The 16,479-nt window shown below is 42.5% G+C and overlaps 1 protein-coding gene across 1 annotated transcript in view; it reads right to left on the reverse strand.

Annotated features, from left to right (window-relative positions):
* The window catches only part of TRPC4 (transient receptor potential cation channel subfamily C member 4), a 63,527-nt gene that overhangs the window by 25,345 nt on the left and 21,703 nt on the right, over positions 1–16,479 (reverse strand). Inside the window, exons 4-6 of the mRNA XM_087711104.1 lie at positions 10,108–10,247; positions 6,408–6,721; positions 4,714–4,909 (exon numbers count right to left, since the gene is read on the reverse strand). Of these exons, the coding sequence (XP_087567230.1) occupies positions 4,714–4,909; positions 6,408–6,721; positions 10,108–10,247 (650 nt within the window). The remainder of the gene's footprint in view (positions 1–4,713; positions 4,910–6,407; positions 6,722–10,107; positions 10,248–16,479) is intronic.

A 16,479-nucleotide genomic window follows, 5' to 3' on the forward strand; every position in this document is an offset into this window, starting at 1 on the left:
AAAATTGACAAAATCACCATCAGTCAAATGCAAAAAGCCGCACTGCTTGGATCTGCACGCATATTACGAAAATACGTTACAACGTCCTAGGCCCCTGGGTGGGGCCCGACTAGTAACCAATGCCAAATCCGGCAAAACAACTGGCCGCTGTGATACAATTGTATAATAATGACTCAACAGGTGGATAAAAATGCAAAATCTAGTCTAAATGTCTGGTTGATCATGTGACTAACCATAATACTAATAAGACAAAGGAAATATTTAGCTAAACTAAATATGTATTTTCACAATGCAATATTTCTAATTTTTTTCTATCTTAATCTATATGTTAGGCGTGTATTCTTAACCAAATGTTCATAAGGAAACTGTCAACTTTGAAATGGATTGGGCCTGTTGCAGCCATTTTCTCCATTTCTCAGCTTCACACACTTTGGGGGGTGGGAGGAGGGAACTCTGGAATGTCAGACCAGACATTAACAACCTACTATTTCATGGGAACCAGAGATGGTGTTCAATCAGTTTGGATTGGTTCAGGTAGCGGAAATTTTAATTAGTTCTGAGAACAGGCAAATGCCACCTCTGGATGGCCCTGCCAATGCCCACCTGGTCACTGGTCACCTCTGCCCACCCGCTGCCAACCCTGCCCACCCACTCGCCCTGCCCTGCCCGCCCACCCTACCCCGCCAAGTCGCTCTTCATCCCACCCACTCGCCTGCCATTGCTAGCCTTCCTTTGTCTGCCATTGCTGCCTCCATCCACCATGGCCCTGATCTCCCTGGGTGAGTGAGCCTGCAAGCAAGCGGCAGTTGAGTTGACTCCCGGGTTGGCTTAGGCCGCCACAAGGCCCAGTCGAGTCGACTCCCAACCCGGCCTACCTGCCTCTGCTGCTACAAGCCCTAGTCAAGTGCTGACCCCCAGGCCACCTTAGGCTGCCACTTTGGGGTGGACATGGTGAGGCTCTGACCTGGCTCTCACCATCCTTCCACCCGCATGCCACCCGCCTGCTCGACCTCCACCTCAGATCAGGGGACACACCAGTCCCAAGCTCTGACCTTCCCCGGGGCCTCCACCCTCTGCCCACATGCTTGCCCTCTGCCTCGCTCACCTTCCAAAGGACGGTGAGGCTCAGCTGCCTTTCGTAGAAAGTCTCCAACCACTGGTAGTTTTTAGCCCAAGAAGTCTCCAGCGGTTGCTGCCGGCTCAGGTCTCTCTGGCAAAGTGGCTGGAGGCTTCTTCTGCCAAAAAAGAGGTGGCGGCTGCAGGCTTCTTGCACTGAAAACTACCAAAAACTACAGGCCCCAAAAGAGGCCTGAAGTCCTGTTGCTGCCGTCGCCGCCCTGTTCTTTGCACCGGCCACACATGCGCACCTCATTGCCTGCCAATGCTGTTTGTGGCCAGAGAGAATGGCTTGCTGTGCCGGAGGGACTTGTCTTCTCGCAGAAGGTCCCAGCGCCATGAGGTATGTGCTTGTTTGTGTATGTTTGAGGCCAAGAAGGAGAAGACTTGGCCAAACTTTTCTGCCTTCCTTTGCAGGGATGAAAAAGGACACAGAAAGCTAAGTAAAAAGTTGTGAGGTATGTGCAGCCATGAAGAAAAGGGAAGAGCCTTCATAGGACCCCTCCACCCAGAAACTGGCCAGAATGTTCCTGCAACACATTCAGAGGCTGTATGGAGTGTCAAAGGGACTCATATCAGGTGGGGGAGAAGGGGGGAGATTTCCAGTTCATGGCAAGGTTTTGGAGCGTTTGTGGAAATTATGGGGTCCTCTCAGAGGCTTAGTTCTGGGCTTTATCTGGGTAGTAATGGGATCGTGGAATGAGCTAATGCCAGGATAGAGCAATATTTAAGGTGCTATGTCAACTAGCAGCAGTCCAATTGGACTGACGTTGTCTATAACAATGCTGTTCATAATAGCGTGGGACTTACCTCATTTAAGATAGCCACAGGCATAGAGTTTGTCCCTATGCCCGAGTACCCTTGGGACCCGCCCCATCCTCAGGGAATTTAACAGAGTGCAGGGTGGGCCTGCAAAGGGCAGAGTGCATGGGGAAATGTAAAGCAGGCATTAGCTAAGGCTGCTGAGACATAGAAAGTGCAAACAGACGAGAAGTGATCACCTCAGAAACCATTCCATGGGGGGGGGGGGAGTACCTCTCCACAAAATACCTGAAGCTAAAACTGCCCTGCTGGAAACTAGGTCCGAAGTTCATAGGACCTTTGTTAAAGTTTGCAGCAATCCAACCAGCACACAAATAAGTAATTCAGCAGGATTCATTTATATAAGAAACTTCCTTATGTACAATACCAGACAGCAGAAGCCAGAATGCAGAATCCAGAAGTACAGAATCGATAATCACAGAAGCAATAATGCAAGGAGAAACCAACTCTTTTATACATCACAGTCAAGCTAAGCCACAAACAGTCCCCATTGGCTGACCTGTTGCCATGTCTATTCCAATTCATGAATTCTTACATACTGACAACGTTTCCCAATAGTGAAGATAATCAACCTGGTGACTGTGGAGTTAAAAATGCCATGGCTATACCTGGTGTTTCATCACAGTTTCCTCAAGCCGATAGGGGCATCAGAATTGAGACCAATAGCCCAAATTGCCCCCAAACCAAGAAGGAATGGAGGTATAAGAGAAACATGTATAAATATTTGAGTTAAATACTTGAGTTAATATGAATTATGCTTGATGACTGTGGAAGAGATGCATGGAAACCTTTTGTAACCAACTGATACACTTTCTACACTATGTATGGATGAGAATTTTTTTATGTTGTTTTTTATGTTTAAAAATAAAAAAAAATGCAAAAAAAAAAGTTTTTTTTTCCCAGCAAGCCAGCCTGGCCTGAACAAAACAAATCAAAGTATTGATTATTGTTAATTTTAATTTGAATTCTTTTTAAAAAATGTGTCATTGTTAATTTTAATTGGGTTTGGGGATATCCTATTTAATTTCTTTGTAACTTTTGTAGTATGTGTTTCTTTTAATGTTGTACGCCGCCCTGAGTACTTGGGAGAAGGGTGGCATATAAATCGAATAAACCTCAAACCTCAAATTAAACAAGTTATTGGGACTGAGGAAATTCTTGGTGAGGGAGAAGCAGTTTATAATGCTCAGCATAGCTTGATATGTTTAAACAGTTGTTGATAGCGATATTTTGGTTTGGAAAAGTACTGTATTTTTCTTATAAGATGCTCTGGAGTATAAGACACACATTCGTTTTTGGGGATGAAAATAAGAAAAAATATCTGCACTTGAGCATGAATACCATTGGTGTTCATCTGGCTAGCATTGCAGCCTGATTCAGCATGAGCAGCTGATTGGTGGATGGATCGGCCTCCCGGAATACCCCCAACCAGCTGTTCCCAGAGGTGAATGTTAGCAACAGGTTTGCTGGTTGTGAGCGCATGCACTTCTTTGGGGCTGAAACACAGCTTCCAACCTGCTGCTGATCTTCTGAGGGAGCTCTGGTGTGTACAGCGGTTGCGGCATGGAACCGGTCCAACCAGGCAGCAGCTGTTCCGGGCTGCCTTTTTGGCCTCTGCGCATCACGTGGTGGCGGGGATCTGCCTGAAAATGCAACATGCAGAGGCCAAAAACAGGGCATGTGGAGGCTGAAAACGTGTTGCGCGGAGGTGGCAATCAGCAGTGATGTGCTCTGGCGATGCCTGCAGTCCTGAACGGGTCTGAAACGGAGCATTCGGAGGCTGAAAACGCTAGGCACAGAAGCCAAAAACGCGAGGCACGGAAGCAGCGATTGTCTGTGGGAATCCCTGCTGCCTGGAAGAGGTCTAAAACACGACACGCGGAGGCTGAAAATGCCCAAGGGTGGGGGGCTGGTGGGTGGGCGGGGCTACAGTCAATGTATAAGATGCACCCACTGTCCTTTTTTGGGGGGGTGTCTTATTCTCCGAAAAATGCAGTAATTAAATACTACAGGGCGGGGCATAACCTTTTCCTAGGGGGTCACAGCAACACTTGTAATAACAACACAAATAATTCATACACCATTCGAAAGCCCATCAAAAACTGAGTTTATTGACACGATTTAATAGTCAGTATGACCACCATTAGCCCTTCGAACAGCATTCAAATGAGGTGGATAAGAACACAACAAATCTTCAAACAGTTCCGTTCGATTTTCCAGATTTTCCAGAGGGCGGGGCATAACCTTTTCCTAGGGGGTCACAGCAAGATCGACAGCAGTTTACAACTTCCGCGACACCTCATTTTAAAGCCCATAAAAAACTGAATTGAATGAGCTATTAAATGTTAAATTTGTTTCGGTTGAAACTTTGAGAATGAATTTGGAAACTGTGTTGAAAAATCTGGAAAATCGAACGGAACTGTTTGAAGATTTGTTGTGTTCTTATCCACCTCGTTTGAATGCTGTTCGAAGGGCTAATGGTGGTCATACTGACTATTAAATCGTGTCAATAAACTCAGTTTTTGATGGGCTTTCGAATGGTGTATGAATTATTTGTGTTGTTATTACAAGTGTTGCTGTGACCCCCTAGGAAAAGGTTATGCCCCGCCCTGTAGACTTTGAGTGTTGGATTGGATATATGAAGAGAAGCATACTTTCTGGAATTTGCAGTAAGTGGATGATTGCTTTTCTGGAGGTAGAGAATACTAAAATTGTAAAGATACAAAAAAAAATTGTCAACATTTTGGAATGAAAGGCAAAATATGAAGTACTCACAGCAATAAGCTGGTAGGAATTGTTCATCATGGCTATCAGCATGTTAAGCAGGACCACCAGTGAGATGACGTTGTAGGTGCCGAACATGGTGGCTCCAACAAACTCAGTGAATTCATGTCGAGCTTTAACGTTGGTCACATACAGATTGATGAGTCCAAAGATTGACCAAAACAGGGACTGAAGAGTTTCAAATAGACTGGAAAAGAAAAAGAAAAAAGCAGCAAAGAATTATTATCACAACTTATTCCAGGTGGCTACAGACCCACAGATATAAAGTATTAAAGGGTAACTATTGCTTTTAAGTGAAACATTATTTCATCATAAATTAAGCAAGCCAATTCAATTAGATAAAGTGAGAAAAATAGAAGGCGCAGGAAGACAATATGAGAACAGGATGCTTTAATGCTTTCATAGGAAATGCAGGGACGGGGAGGACGGTGGGCGGACAATGTTAATAACAAACTGATTCTTATTGTAACATCGAGTTCCAGGTTACTTGTATCGCTGCTAAAATCAGTGACAGAATATCAACTTTCATATTTTGGCTAATTAAATATTGCTAATGCAATATTTTTTCACAATACTAAAAATAATATTTAAAACGTGACTAGATAACCTGAATATTCCCTTTTGGGCCATTGTTTCAGAGATATGTCCTTACCTAAACAAAGAAACAGAATGACTGAGAGTGTACAAAAATAGACCAGGAGCCACTTCCAAATTCTTGCTGGCTTCTCCGTTGAGTTTCCTTGCAGGAATCTGGCAGGGAGCACTGGAAACCGCCTTCCCTTCCAGCAGGTAAAAATGGCTGCTGCTAGGTGAGGGAAGGAGCAAAAGATTGCAAGGCCGGCTAGAAACTGTCACAGAATGTTGAAAATGAAGATCGTGTGACTAAAGCAACAATGCAGCTGTGCTTTAGTAGCCATCAGCTGGGACAGATGTTGATCAGCTTGCGCTTCGTTGATTTTCGCGGCTTCCACTAAAGCTTAGTGTTTTCCAGAGAATCTTTTAACAGGCCTATCCATTCTTTCACTGACATGGATGAGGGAGAATTCTGTAGGTAGCTCCAGTATAGGAACAAATTCCATCGCAGGGCTAATTTGAAACGGAGTTAACCCCATGGTACTGTGCACTTCAGCGAACGGTAATAGCTTTGCCCAATTTGATTGCTGGTAATTTACATAACATCTCAAATTCTGCCCAATCATTGCGTTCATACATTCCGCAGCCCCATTCATGCTCAGGTGGAATCCAGAACTTAATCCTTGGGATGACCCAATCACTTTTATAAACTCCCTCCAGAACCCAACCGTGAATTGGACACCTGTCTGATATAATTCTGCAAGGAACCCCATGTAACTGATAGATGCGTTTAACAAATAGTCTGTTCTGACCCAGATTTAGCAGAAGCAAGAAACAGGCTCCTTTTCACGGAAAACCCTCTTTATTAACCTCTTGTGAATTAATGGCCTTCACCCACCGAAAAGTCCAGGCAAGAGTCCAAGCAAAGAGTTTATGGAAAACAATTGGAATTGGACAAAATATTGCACACGACAGGGGAAAACTTCTAAAATATCATGCTACCTTCTCATGAAGAAGCCCTGTCATTGCCATTCTGAGAAAGGAAAAAGGAGACAGATGAAGTATGCAATTTTAAACATGCTATAAAGTAAGGTTTTTTAAGTGCAACTTACGTTGAAAATGCATTGTTTTGATTTTCACAGCGTATCCCTTTGCAGCGATCAGGTTCATTTGTTTCATAATAAAAATATAGCTGGTTAAGTCCGTTTGCAAAAGCCAGCAGTACAAGGCAGTAGATGAAGAGAAACTTTAGAATATCCAGCAGCATTCGTCCAAGGGAGATCTGCAGTGGTCCCAAGTGAGAGTTTGCAGTGAATAACGATATTAAGCGCAAAGAACTGAAAATGTTTGCAATAGCAAAGAGGGCCTCTGCGACCAGTGTTGGATGCCACATATCCCAGCTCTGTCTTGCAAGCAGCCCACTGTACTGTAAACAAAATAATGAGAGAATATTAACAAGTCTTTCTCGATTGTAGCAGGCCTTTAAACAACACTTTTTTAAAATTATAAATTCAAGAGTATGCCCAAAATAAAGCTCATCCATCCATCCATCCATCCATCCATCCATCCATCCATCCATCCATCCATCCATCCATTCAAATGTTAGTGTCGCATCTTTCAGCCAACGCTGGGCAGCTTCCAAACAAAGATTTTTAAAAAAATCATTTAAAACTTATCAAACACAACTGTAGTTAAAACATAAAAAATTAAAAAAAAAACCTGTTACCAATTCATGCTAACATCACATAATCTAATCTCCCAACACTTGGGAGAAAAAAAATAGGTTTCTAAGATTTTGTGGGAAGTTAAATGGGTGGATGCCTATGATTTTCTGGGGGCAAAATATTCTACAAGGCAGTGGCTGCCCTGGAAATGGGATACTTCCTAGCTTGCACTAAATGGCAATATTTGGGGAGAGGAACCAGTAATGCAACCACCCCACCTGGCCTGATACCACAGATAGATATCCTTAGGGAAAGGTAGTCCTGCAGGTAACCCATCCTGTGACATCACTTTAAAGACGGCACGTAGAAAGAAACCGGAAATCAGCACAGCTCACACAACAGAAATGTTACACGGGGCAAACCAAGGGGACGTAATTTGCATGATGCTGCATTCTGGGCTAATTGAAGTTTTTGGGTGGCCTGCAAGGGCCGTCCCATGTAGAATCCATTGCAGTAATCCAGACGGGAGGTGACAAAGATATGGGTGACCACAGTGGGGCGATTCAACCGGTTCACACCACTTCAGTTGAGCCGGTTGTTAAATTGCTGGCTGGCCCCGCCCTGCCACTACTTGTTGGCCTCGCAGACCTTGGCTGGTGCCTTAGAGCCACACCCAGCAGAGCTCGGCAACCAGCAAACGCCACCACTGGGCGGCCCCGCCCAACCCTACTAGTCACTCTTTATCTCGCTTCGCTTGCCCTGGCCGGTACCTAGAGCCATGCCCGAGGCACAGCTGCTGCTGCTGCTGCTGCTCTCCGGTTCCCTTGCTTGCCTCGGCCACTTGACCCAGGTGATCTCAGGCCAAGTGCTTATTTTGGTAGTCAAAAGAAAATAAGACCCTGTCTTATTTTCAGGGAAACACGGTAACAGAATAGATATCAGTAAAAATTATACTTTTATAGCAAAAAAAAAAAAAGAGTTATTAATCCATGGGAAATGGGGTGGGGAGGAGTAAGTGGAATCTGAGATGCTCGCAAAGCAGGCCCAGTCGGTGGAGACCCAGTGGATAGAGTGGGGGAAGCAATTGTGGGGACTCCAGGGGAGCATGAGGTAGCTCAGTGGATTTGGGGAGAATCTGTTGTTAAATTATTTGAATCCCACCACTGGGTGACCATGAGCAAGGCCTCCTGATACATGAAAGGGTACAATTGGCACACCAGAAAAAGACCCCCTTGCTATGGCTGCCATCTAGTCCTCAAGCAGGAGCCATGAGTCTAGAAGGACCCCCTAATTGCACATCAGTTTAGTTTGGGGAAGTAGCACCCAATCCAGTGTCAAAGATAAATGGGAGGAGGACCCATAGCCACTCTGTCTTGCCAGGGTTGAATTGGTCAGGTCCTCTCCATCCAGACCCTTATAGCCCCAGGCACTTGTCCAGCACCTCCACAGCATAACCTCTCGGAGTAGGGGGTGAAGATGTATAATGATACAAAACTCCATACCAATGGAGTATCTCCCCTAGCAGTTTCTTGTAGACATTGAAAAAAAGTGACAAGAGGTTCAAGTCCTCACATTACAGGGACCTAGGGCTTGACTTCTCCTCTCCTATCAACACCAGCTGGATCCAGCTAAGGAGGAAAGAGAAGGACCACTTCAACACTTGAGGTGCCATGGGGCACTAGGAGATCCATTGACACAGAGAATCCCCGTAGGTGTGATTTGGCCCATCGCTCCCATCACCTGTTCATTCGAAGCTGCAATGAACCCATCTGAAGAACCATGTTGAACCGTGCGACACGGTCCCAGGGAAAACCCTCTTGGGTTCACCAAGTGCCTTGGAGTGGGCTGATTGAATGGACTCCGCCTCCCTGCAATAGGGGGTGATGGCTGTGGGGAACTCTAGCGTTAAGAGGAATAGTTCATACATGACAGGGGAGTGATATTAATGTCCCCCAAATTCAGATCATGACAACACATCACCCCAATGCCATTCTTTACAAAGTGACAGCTATCTAGAGCTGCTTTCATCTTTTACTTTACTGTTTTGTGAGAGTAGGATATCCAGGCTCTCTATGCAGAGAACGGGGATACCTTTCTCATAAAGGATTACACATCACTGAAGAAATGTGAACTATCAACCAAATTAGTAAAAGTGTAAAAAGAACTTATTCAAAAAAGATATCCCAAATCTAGCTGTTAGATAAAGGAAGTTCATTTAGAAATAAGGCTACAAGCAGCCCCATATTAACCTGTCTCGAACTGCCAGGGGGTGGACAACTAGTAGCAAACTATGTTTCACAACAAACAGTTGCTGTGAAACTAGAATAAGACATAGTTTTATCCCCTAAAGTAGGCTAGTCAAAGAGCTATTTCAGATACACTCGGGAGGAATATGAAGCAAGGGTCACAATAAATGGTAGAGAATAGATTTCACAGGAAATTATGTTCATTGTTTGTCACAGTGACTTAGGGGATTGATAATGGAAATGGATCACCTCCTATGTTTGGTTCAATTTCTGCCATTTTTGATGCCTGAAATATGAAATGTCTAATATAAAATATGGAGAAAGATGGCTGTGTCACATCTTACAAGTAATAATACTATAAAACTGATCACTGAGAGAAATTAATGATATATAAACATGGCACATGGAATCATTAAAGGGGTTTTCTAATTTGTACGGTATGCCAATATAGAAGAGATGCAGAGTTAGTTGATTTCTAAGAAACAGAAAGTCACAATTTCCTATATTTCTTGGTCCTAGATGTTCAAGGTCTAAATAAACCTAGGTATAAACTTAAAATAATTTGTAACCATAAACTGAGATGGTGAGCACTTATGGTAGTCCTTGTTTAGCAACTGCCACATTTAGAGACAGTTCACAGTTGCAACAGTGATGAAAAAGTAGCTTTGTGATCACGTTTACAACCATCACAGGTTTGTAAATCAAAGGAAAGCTGAAATAAAACCACCAGAACAGTTGTGGTTTCACTTAATGACTGTTTTGCTTAATGACCAAGTTGTGAGCCCCAACTGGGATAGTTAAACATGGACTACCTGTATTTACATGGATTAAAAGAATAGATTTGGAACAAAATACATTCAAAGAAAATGTTAAAACATCTAGAATTTGTTAGGTTTAGTTACCTTTGAAAATGCAACTATTTTCAGTGATATTGTTGCCAGGTATAGAGAGTTCATAACAAAATCCATCAGATTCCACCAGTCATGAACGTAATCTTGCAGGCCACCATCCCACATTTGTTTAATTTCACCCCAAATAAATCCTACAAATATAAAAAGCAAAGATTAATTAGATAACTAATTATTTAAGTAATCATTTTATAATTTTAAGTTTATGTCTAATTATTTCAGTTTCCATAACAAATAGAATCAGGGCGGCAGAGATATGCATAGCTCCTAAACGGCAACAAAGGGCTGTAAAGGCTTTCTGGCCGACTAAGAGGATTAGTGCCGCTTGTTTCCTTGGATGCTTTCATTAGGCAGATGAGACAATGGGTTGGGGGATTGGGGGGAGGGAGCTGGGTAAACGTTTGATGATATGTAGTTGTTCCCACCTTTCTGGCTCAGATCTTGCTTTCCTTTTGCTGTTTTCACTTCATATCTAGTAAAAGTACTTTATCTCTATTGAAATGGAGTTGGGGTTTTCCTTTCTTGGATATTGAAGGAGGCATGCCTGACAGTGAGTGCTATCAAGAGAACTTTGAATTCCTAGACCACAGATTTTCTGCACATCACAAAATCTGGGAAGGATGTATTTGGAAAATGACTGTCCAAAGGACTTTAAACTAAAATTGAGTGAGGAGGGTAACCAATCGTTAGGATTTTTAATCCCAAGCATAAACCCCAAGATAATCAATCAAACAAGGAGGTGGGAAGTGGTGGAAAGGAAAATACTTAGATACAAAGCAGAAGTTAGCCATAAAAGCTTGAATTCTTATATACTAACACTCCATTATTGAAATTTGGTGGGATGAAACTCACAACTGGAATGTACTGGTGGAAGGATGCAAACTATTCTTCAAAAGAAGCAGATTTGAGAAAAAAAGGGAGTTGCATTATATGTAGGAGATCCCTGCATCTTTACAGAAATTTATGAAACCAAGGTTAAAGGCCGTCTTGAATAAAAGGAAAAAAAGAATGACAGGGCCATAGATGTGTACTATAGGCCACCCAAACAAGCAGGAGAAATAAATAAACTTTTTGCTAACCAGTTAACTAATATATATAGGAAACACACCACACTAGTAATGGGGGACTGTAACTATCCTGACACCAATTGCCAGACAAACTCTGCATCAAGTAAGAGATTGAACAGGTCCCTGACCAACCTAGCTGAAAACTTTGTCTGTAAAGCTACAGAAGGGAAGTGGAGGGACTCCTATACTGGACTTAATTCTTACGAACAGAGATGAAATGATAGAAGGGGTTGAAGTTGCAGGAACTTTGTGGGAGAATGACTGTGTCATATTTGAATTCAATATACTGCAGACACAAGCATTAGAACAAATAAAGCTAATATCTTAGACTTTAAAAGAGATGATTTCAACAAACCTAGAGCTTGGGAAGGATTCCATAAAAAATTAAAGGTGAAATGAACTCAAAAAGTTCGGAAAACTCTGAAAAATGTAAATTAATAAATCAATAAATTGTAGGTAAATAAAAGCTCAGTCCACTTCAATACCGCTAAAAAAGAAAAATAATAATAGAAATCCAAGAAGAAACCAGCATGGTTGCATAAACTGAAAGACAAAAAAGATAAGTATATAAAATGAAAAGAGAGACACATAACTAAGGCAGAATACCAGTGTACAGCCCAAATGTTCAAAAATGAAGTCGGGAAAGCTAAGGCTCAGAATGATCTAACACTTGCAAGAAATATCAAAAATAATTTTTAAAAATTCTTTCAACGTGTAGGGAAAAAAAGGCTTTCAGGTGTCAGGGTTCCAAATAGCATCCAATATAAAATCAGAGTCCAAGGCAAATGATTCATCAAAGTTCCAATTTATTAAAAGAGCCATGATGGCACATCTGGGAAAACCCGAATCTGAAAGCTTCCAGGTTTTCCCACCCGGTTGAAAGTTCAAGACCCTGCCCCAACACCCACAAGTCCATCACACGGTCTAATCTTCCACTGCCATGAAGACAGATTCCTCCCATCCAGTTCCGGTCAGGTGCAGAGACAAAGGTGACCTTTGCTTTCTAAGAAGAATGTTATTATGGCTACATATCACCCAACTCCATATAATCCCCCCTCCCATTTTCCCACCGTAGAAAGTGTGGCAGACCTGAAGTCCAAAAAGAAAAGATCTCTTGCAGGCATGACACCAGGGTGAGGTCACGCTGGCACAGAGCAGAGGAATGGGCTCCTTTCCTTCTGTCTGATTTTTCATGTGTGGAGGCCAGTAGAGGTGCAGTTGGACCCTGGAGGGGCCAGCAATATAGAGGGGAAGCTCTGGGGGTAATGGGGAGAGGTGCAACCCTCCGTTATGGCAAGAGGAACCTCTTGAATCTGGCATGGAAGAGACCGGCCACTATGGTCGGATCTGGAGGTGTGATGGCCTGATTAATGGAGAAGGAAGCACGGAGAGAGAAGCAGAGGGAAGTATCAGTGGAGATCAGTGAGTTGGAGTGAGTTACCAGATAGATTCTCAGAGACTGTGAAGCCTACAAGTTGGTGGGCAAGTGAGTCTCCAAGATGGAAAAAGCAGCACTTTTGCGGTGGGAGCAGAGCCTTGAGAAGATGGAAACAGAGATTGAAAGAAGGAGCAGAGGCAGGATTGGCGGCTTGAGCTGGAGATTTGTCAGAAAATCTTTATAGACAAACAGACCAGGAACTGAGATTGGGACTAGTTATTCTGGCTTGCAGATCAGGAAAAGAATAATTATAAGACGTTTTTTTCTTGGGAAGAAGACGGAGAAGAGAAGATTTGGTGGAGGAAGTGAAACGAAAGTGACTGTGACTGGGCTAAATAGAGGAAAGGCGACATCTTGGATAAGAAAGGAGGAATAGCTGATGCAACTGTAAGACCAAGGCGGAAACAAGAACTCTTTACTTGTCCTGAAGCCTGTGTGCTCAAATAAACTAAATCACCTATAATTATATAAAGCCTTGTATATATATTATCTATTGTATAACTCTTAAAAATAGACTTGGATCTTCATATACTAAATCTTATATATTTATATGCTGCATATATTTTTATAGTGTAAAAATTAATTGAAGTTAAAAAAACAAATACATATATATAAAGTATTAAGCTTTAAAATATAAGTCTCTCTTTAACATGGTTGCAATTTTATATAAATATTAACTGTAATAATCCCTACAATTAAATTATAATCAGATTAAGAGTGGTATTGTTGTTAGTAGTTAGAACTGTTAGATTAGATTATCAATATATTATTACAATATATTATTACAGTAGATTATTAATAGAAGATTATAGTATACAGTAGAGTATAGATTGTAATATACTATAGGGCATTTTATATTGTGGTCATTGATATAGACATAAGATCATAGGGAATCATATACTACTACAATTTCAAACCCTAAACAAAAAACATGTATATGATCAATGTGTAGACTAGGAGAAGCATAGATAAGAGAAGGGAAATTCTGAGAGATAAATAATAGGCGATTTATGATATTGTGGAGGAACTTTGTTAACAGTGTGAAGATGATGAGCCCAACAATGATTGCAAAAACCAGAAAAACAACACCACCAATGACAGCTTCCCAATTGGGACAACGAACAATAGGAAATATGTTAGGTGGTGAAAAACCAGGATCCACATTGAATTTACAGAGCATACCGTCAACCCTGAGTATGATTCAAGAAGTGATGATGAAAACACAGGACTCAATAATGAATAACCATGAGAAAATCAAGAACGAGATGGGAGACGGGAAAGGAGATATTTGTAAATTGGACAATAGAATGGGAGATGATAGCCAGAAACGGACAGAAAGTAAAGACACTGGAAGCTAGAATGGAACAAACTGGGGAAAAAAACCTAGATGCAGTGGAAGAAAGATGGATGGCAGAGAATAGGGACCTGAAGGAGGGAATAATACATCTGGAAATGGAAGTCAGCCTTTTTCCTGAGATTCCAAAACATAACAGAAAATAAAGAGGAAGATTTATTGAACCTCATTGCTAGCAGATCAGTGGTGGTTCCGGATCTGGTTGCAACTGCTACGGTGGAACGGGGCCCGGCATCCCACACATGCACGCGCGCAGCACACACACGCACACGCACAGTGTGCACATGCGTCCTAACCTCTGCAACACCTCCGTGATGCCTCTGCAATGCTCCAGCTGCTCAGTGGAGCGGAGTGCAGGTGCTGTACGCTCCATGCGCAGAAGCACCAAAGAGCTCAAATACAGGTAAGGAGCTCGGGCGGGTGGGTGGGCCCTCCTGACCACCATACTGGAACAGTACCCGGTGCTCCCGGCAGGCACCGGTACACCTGTATCAGGGTGTACTGCCTGCCACCCACCGCTGAAGTGGATGTATTGCAGAAAACTGAACAGGAAAAGCAAAACAATATAGATGAAGTCTATAGGGTCCACACCAATTATGCACGCCAACACAAACTGTCAAGAGACATTCACGTAAGATTTGCAAGAAAAATAATCAGGGATGTATAGGAAGACAAGGGACGAATTGCTGATGTATAAAGGGAAAAATATCTTAAGTTTGAAACAGGTACCCAGAAGGATTAGATAACAAAGAAGGAGCTATCATTTCTTATCCTTGCAATTGGTGAAAGATAAGATAATGTTTCTCCCTGAAGGTATACTGTATATACTCGAGTATAAGCCTAGTTTTTCAGCCCACTTTTTGGGCTGAAAAAAGCCGCCTCGGCTTATACTCGAGTCAGTGAAAAATTTGCCCGAAATGGAGGAGAAAAAGGGGCGGGGCCATGCCACTGGGTGACGCTCGCGAATGGCCCAGTGCCCCTGTGAGTTTCCCCTCCCTCTGTGTCAGTTTGCCGCGCAGCGCGCACCGCACCATCCCCCCTCCTCACTTTCTAATGTAATGCAGGGCTGTCTTACGATTCCCCTTCCTCCCCCTCCTGCCGCTCTGCAACGATGTCCCACCTCCTCCTTGTTATGGCAAGCAGCCACATAGCGATGTCCCATCTCCTCTGGTACAGTGATCCAATGATAGGAATCACTGTGCCGTGTGTCATAGGAGGCGGGACATCGCTCCCGCGGCTGCACGGGACATCATCATCACAGCGGGACATCAGCATCATGAGGTGAGTGAAGTATTTCATTGAATACACTGCTAGTTTACTGTTTTTCTTTGAAATAAATATTCAAAAACATTATTGGTATCTATTTTTATTTTTGAAATTTACCGGTAGCTGCTGCATTTCCCACCCTAGGCTTATACTCGAGTCAATAACTTTTCCAGTTTTTTGTGGTAAAATTAGGTGCCTCGGCTTATATTCGGGTCGGCCTATACTCGAGTATATACGGTATTGATCTTATGGCAAGAAAAGAAAATCAGAATTAATTCACTAGACAAAGCACAAAGTTTTTATGAAGATTATTTAACAACAGATGAAGAACAAGATAGTAGAGAAGAAATTGAAGCCAAAGCCAGGAGGAACAACCGCCAGAAGGAAAGGACCAAGAAGTCAGAGAATAGATGGAAAGGGAACATCAGGAAAGAGAGGGAGTGAAGACGAGAATGCAACAACAAATAAGACCAAGGAGAGGAATGAGAACTAAGTATAAACAATAAAATGGAAGAAGAAATTAAGTTATCATCAATCAACATAAATGGCCAAAAGAAAACAAACACTGTCAAAACTTCAAAAACAATAAAACATGGGTATTATCTGTTTACAAGAGGTCCTTATTAAGAAACATCATGGTGGCATTCTAGAATCTCCAAATATAGGAGAACTACATTTGGCATTGGCGCAGAAAAAGAAGAGGGGTATAGCAGTATATATAAAAGAATGGTTAAAACCGAAACAGATTTATGCAGATGAAGAGGGAAGAATTCTTCTATTGATAGAAATAACGATAAGTCAAAAGCAAATACTATTGGTAGTAATATATGCGCTGAATGTCAATCAAAAGGAATTCTACCATAAATTACATCGGAAAATAATAGTTTCAGATCAGGAGAATATCTGTCTAGTAGGAGACTTTAATGTGGTAGTGGATACTAAGAAAGATTATACAAGTAGTAAAAATAATAATAAGAGAACATTACCAACCGCCTTCTTTGAAATGGCACAAGGATTAAATTTAAAAGATATGTGGAGAGAGTCTATTAGGGTTCGAAAAGTCCACTGGGTTCCTGTTTTTCAGGCTGCGAGGAGTTTTGGGGAAATGGAAGGGTGGACTGATTCACTCACCATTGGGTTGTTTTCGCCCTCGTCCCTGCTGTCGTAGGATTCCGGCGATTGGTTGCCATTGCCTGGGGTTCCCCCCCTTCCGCTGTGTGGAGTGAGGCCTCTGCAACCTG

Source organism: Thamnophis sirtalis, unplaced genomic scaffold (genome assembly GCF_051295495.1).
Source record: "Thamnophis sirtalis isolate CommonGarterSnake01/CBP01778 unplaced genomic scaffold, rThaSir2_p1.2 scaffold_3, whole genome shotgun sequence".
Lineage (NCBI taxonomy): Eukaryota > Metazoa > Chordata > Lepidosauria > Squamata > Natricidae > Thamnophis > Thamnophis sirtalis.